This window comes from Bidens hawaiensis, unplaced genomic scaffold, assembly GCF_021521415.1.
Source record: "Bidens hawaiensis isolate Kalapana, Puna unplaced genomic scaffold, B.hawaiensis_p1.1 tig00007743_1, whole genome shotgun sequence".
Taxonomy (NCBI): domain Eukaryota; kingdom Viridiplantae; phylum Streptophyta; class Magnoliopsida; order Asterales; family Asteraceae; genus Bidens; species Bidens hawaiensis.
This window is the reverse complement of record NW_027491538.1, coordinates 877091-881954: the sequence shown is the minus strand read 5'-3', so window position 1 is coordinate 881954 and position 4864 is coordinate 877091. Positions and strand designations below refer to the sequence as shown.

General features: G+C 33.2%; 1 protein-coding gene across 3 annotated transcripts; it reads right to left on the bottom strand.

Moving 5' to 3' along the window:
- On the bottom strand, positions 1 to 4209 carry LOC143635948 (uncharacterized). 3 transcript variants are annotated; one of them, XM_077103653.1, is made up of 4 exons: positions 4084 to 4209; positions 3570 to 3782; positions 1475 to 1694; positions 1 to 423 (listed from the first exon to the last, which is right to left on the bottom strand). In XM_077103653.1, the coding sequence occupies exons 1-4, from the start codon at positions 4197 to 4199 to the stop codon at positions 196 to 198; spliced, it is 777 nt and encodes a 258-aa protein (XP_076959768.1). In that variant the 5' UTR covers positions 4200 to 4209; the 3' UTR covers positions 1 to 195. The 3 variants fall into 3 exon arrangements, with proteins under 3 accessions (XP_076959768.1, XP_076959769.1, XP_076959770.1); XM_077103654.1 differs by having other exon boundaries at positions 3570 to 3779; positions 4084 to 4208; XM_077103655.1 differs by having other exon boundaries at positions 3570 to 3776; positions 4084 to 4208.
- Positions 4210 to 4864: the final 655 nt, after the last annotated feature.

Genomic DNA, 4864 nt, shown 5'->3' with positions numbered 1-4864 from the left:
AAAAAAGCTGCGGAGCTTAGTTTATAGTACTTAAAAAAATTATTCAGCTTACATTCAACAAAAGGTAAATCCTTTTAAAAAACAAAGCATTTATCATGGTTAACTACCAAGTAACAGAGGATTTATCAAAAGATAAAATTTGGATCATTACCTGGACATAACAATAATGCTGGATTGATTTCTAGAGTAGGTTTGTTATCGTGATTTGAGTTTTGCTGAAAGCTTGAAAAGTTCTTGTTCATCTTCAAGCTTCTTCCTAATAGCTGCCTCTTCTTTTTGTCTTTGAATGAGTTCAAGCTCTCTGTGTCTTTCCTCCTCTTTCCTTTGAAGCTCGAGCGCCTCTCTTCTTTGAGCTTCTTCTACTCGCCTTCTATTCTCTTCCAACATTTTATCAAGCTCTTCTCGCTCTCTCCTCGCTTTCTCCTGCATATTAATAAATTTTTCATTATTATTTTTATTTCATACAACCCTCCTAAATAGTTTTTATCTGATTATGGTAATAACTAATAGTGTTGTTTTCCTAATCTTAAAAGATTTAAAATGGACATAAATGTGCTTCTGGGTCAACCGAGCCCAGCTGTAACACCCGGTTTACAGGTGTTAGTTTTAGTTGAATTAAATAAAAATTAGTGAGTTCACATCTACAACAAAGTGAAGTGAGATTTATTTATTTGAATATGTGACTAATGTGCATCTGTGTAAACGACTAAACAAGACCAATGTTAGCAATACGTGTGTTAGTTAACTATCTCAAAATTAAATTAAATGTATGACAATCTAAAAGGAGTTCAGTTAAAATGTCAGTTAATTAATTTCAATTAATTAACTAATTATGTGTGTATGTGTGGATAATTATGTGTCCTACTATAAGCCTTCTTTTTTTGTTTTTACATGTTTTGAGCTGATTCACGTATAATGTGTATTTTTAAGGTGAAAAATGTTAATAAACGCTTATAGTGTGATGTAACGAGTAACCAGGAAAGTGATACATGTGGGCTTTCAGTGCTTGTTTTGGTAGATGCCTAGAGGGTTTTAATCAGGTTACGATATAGCTTATTCAGTTATTTGACCTTAAATGTGTGTTCTAATGATGCTTAGAATGTGTGTTAATAAGGCGGTTCGGTTATACGGACAGTGGTTAAAGTGTGACTTCAGTGTGGTTCACATCATTGAACCATTGGTGAGTTATTAAAATGTGATATTGCATGATAGATAATGATTATGATATGCAGTGTGTGATTTTATAAATTATAGACTCACCAACTAAAGCTGACTGTTTTTAGTACGTGTTTTAACAAAAGCTGAATTATGTTTAGAAACTTGTAAATGCGATTTGAACTTTTAAAACTAAGTTTTTGTTCGGGTTTTGGGGAGTTACACCAGTCCAGCCTAACCCGGCATGTTTTGAACCAGATTACACATTGTCCCGTTTTGACCCATTAACCCAACCCGGCTATATGAAAAGAGTGATCACCTCTTTCTGTCTTGCTTCAGTAAGGGCTGCTTGTTTTTCTCGTTCAAGTTGAGCCTCCACGTCATCAAAAAGTTTCTTATGGCCTTCTTCTACTCGCCTTTCTATTTCTAGTTTGACTTCTTCTGACTTCAGTTTCTCCTCAACTTTCGCTCGAATTGCATCTTCTATTCTCCTTGCTGTCTCCTCTTCTAAAATTTTGAGCTCCATTTCCTTTTCAAGCCTTAAAACATATACAGATAGTCAAGTTCTTTTCAAATCTTCAAATTAGAAGCAATGTAGATTTTGTTGTAAATTGAAATTTGATTTCAAATAATAATTATAATAACCCATATTAAATAACAAATAATACGTAAATAAATAAATTCTACGGATATAATAGAATGGAAGCTAAATAGAAACCTAACTTTCTAGGTTTTGTAAACTCTCTATTTATGCTCCCGTTTTTACCTAAAAACAAATACAAAAAACAAAAAAAACAAAAACAAAAAAAAACAAGAAAAAAGCAGAGAGTTGAACAAAATTTAAAATGTTTAAATTTAATATTGAAAAAACACACTTGGAGTGATCACTGGGTGAACTCATCCTCTAGATACTCGGTGAGTAACCATCCACATATTTCGTTTTAGTTTTGAAGTTATATATTATATGATTATCAACCATAAGTTAAGAATACGTAACCTTAAACCAGATAAATTCAAAACTTCCTAGACTATCATAACAAATCACTGGCTTACAAAAAAAAAAAGATAATGAGATTATTTAATATACAACAGTATTTATATTATATTATATTATATTATATTTGGTAGATGACATCTAATGGGTTATTTGTATCCAGCATTTTAGGTATCCATGGAGGTAAGGGCCCATAGTCCCATACTTCTTACTTGACAATGTTTGACAATGTTGATAAATTTATGATTTATAATTATGCTAATGCTTTAGGGTTATGTTATTTACAGCTCAACAACAACAGTCATACCCAGTAAATCCCACACATAGCAAAAAACTATTAGTAGGGTCTGGGGAGGGTGGGATGTAAGCAAACCTTACCTCTATCACTAGGGAATAGAGAGGCTGTTTCCAAGGGACCCCCGGCTCCAAAAACAAGCAACATAATAGTAGAATAGATATAAAGTATAATAGTATTTTTTTGGCGCATCATAATAGTAGAATAGTATTTACAGCTCCTGAGCAAATATTTTTTAACGCAGCAGTTGGATTGTATGTTCACTGGTGAAATCATAGAACCCTAGATGTTTAGACTTTAGACATGAAAATCTAGTGCATTATTATAATTTACATGTTTGGATATCTGCTGATCGGTGCCCGCCATATGTAAACTGCAATCTGTTATGTTTGTTGATGGTTGTCATGCCATCCCCTTCTACATGGGGAAAGGGGTGTTACACTTACAGTGGTGATTCCACATATAACATTGAGCAAAGTTACTTCAGGAAGTTGACAAATTAAGTTATGTTAGTTCTATGAGACAGACCGCAAAACGCTACAATATTATACAGTTAACAGTTTAACCTATTTCACATTCATATAAGCATGCACTACATTGGAAGCATTAGATGCAATTAAAACCAAGTGAAGTTAACATGTAGCAGATTGCAAAACCATCTCAAAGTATACAAAAAGCACCAAGCCAAATCAACTCATTAATTGATAAAAATGTTCCATTCCTAATTATCATGAGTTGAGATAGCTGCAAACTCCTAAGAAAACCAGTCTAAACTACACAGCTTTGCCTCTTGAAATTAACTGGCATTACACAGACTCACAGAGTTGCATAGGTCTGACTTTGACCTTATATATTTTCAAAATTACTAAGCAAGTAATGCTCCAATAAAGTTTAACTAGGCTAGTCTATATATCACATATTTACGCATTCACCGCAACAAGTTCATAGCCTATAAATCAATACAAACTCACATATTAAGCCAAGGATAACTAGCAAGACCCTACCATTCAAAAACTAAAACCAACAATACCCGATCAAATGCGCCTCATTACTATTTTTTATGAAAAAATCAACATAAAGTAAGAAAAAAACAACACTCGACCAAAAAAACAAAGTTTTGTGTACCTTTTCTTTTCTTCCATTTCCTTTCTCGACTTTTCAAGGGCATTTTTGCGTTCATTACTCGGGCTTGGAGACCCAACAGGACTCGGTGAAGACGTCCTGCTTCTTCGCCTTCTGTGACGCCTAGGCGGTGTTGGAGACCGACTTTTCTTATGTCTAGAAACCGGCGACCGACTTCTACGGCGACGAGGGCTACCCGAATGACTTCTTCTCCTACTTGACACAGTAAACAACATGACTTACAAAACCATATAATCTACCTTAAATTCGGCTTCTTTGTTTATTAAAATATATATTAAAAAATTTTCATCTTTAATAATCTTAAAACTGAATTTCATTATTCTACAGTTTGACACTCAAATTGAACTTAATTTTTGTGGGTTATGTAGGCAATTATGTTGGGCATACAATCCGTCACTCAATTGATAAATATATAAATTTATATTCGGTCTTTAATGATTCTTTATGAATAGAGCGATATGAAGTAAAATAGTTGAATCACAGAAATTAAACTGACCTGCTGCTGTGAGTGTAAGGCGAACGGCTGCGATCCCTCCGTCTACGGCGGCTGACCGGAGACGGCGAGTATCTCCGCCGGTAAGACGTCGGAGACCTCGATATGCTTCGAGGCATTATTATTATTATTATTATTATATTTTGAAAGGCTTTGTTGGGTGGAAGGGGGTGTTATGCATTTTTAAGTGTTTGAATTAACTTATATTCTACAAGTTAATTATGTGTCTTAATAAGTTGTCAAATTCATTATTTTTTAATTTGTTGCTTCAATAATTACTAATCATCACCACTTGAGAGCAAATGAGTAACATACAATTTTAAACAAATAAGTTTATTCAAATAAGCTAAAATACTATCTTCACATAAGCTTCTCTAAATGAGCTTATATAAGCTCATAAGCATAAGCTTAAAAAGCTAAACCAAACACTAAATTAAGCTTAGTTTGTAAAAAAAAGCTAAATAAGCTATAAGCTTTGTTAAAAAAGCTAGGCCAAACACCCCCTAGGGCTATGTGTAGTGGAGGACTACAATTGGGGGCGAATTGTGACACGTGACGCCCAGTCAGCAAATGGTGTGAAATTGTTTTTGGGGTGTAATGGTGCAGGGGCTACAAGTTGGGCCCACAGTTTCTGTTTTTATTATTTTCTTATTATAATTAAACTAATTAAATAAAAACCAGTTTATTTTAATAATTAAATAAAAATGTATTAAAACTAAAAAATAAATACATAAAACTAAAAAAAACACACAAATAATAAAAATAAATTATAATAAAAAAACAC

Bases quoted from the DNA above. Each gene is read 5' to 3' on its own strand.
- LOC143635948 (XM_077103653.1), bottom strand. From the start codon at position 4,199: ATGCCTCGAAGCATATCGAGGTCTCCGACGTCTTACCGGCGGAGATAC. The intron at 1,695-3,569 runs GTACACAAAACT...ATATGTTTTAAG, and splicing joins GAAATGGAAGAAAAGAAAAG to GCTTGAAAAGGAAATGGAGC. The intron at 424-1,474 runs GTGATCACTCTT...ATTAATATGCAG, and splicing joins CTGAAGCAAGACAGAAAGAG to GAGAAAGCGAGGAGAGAGCG.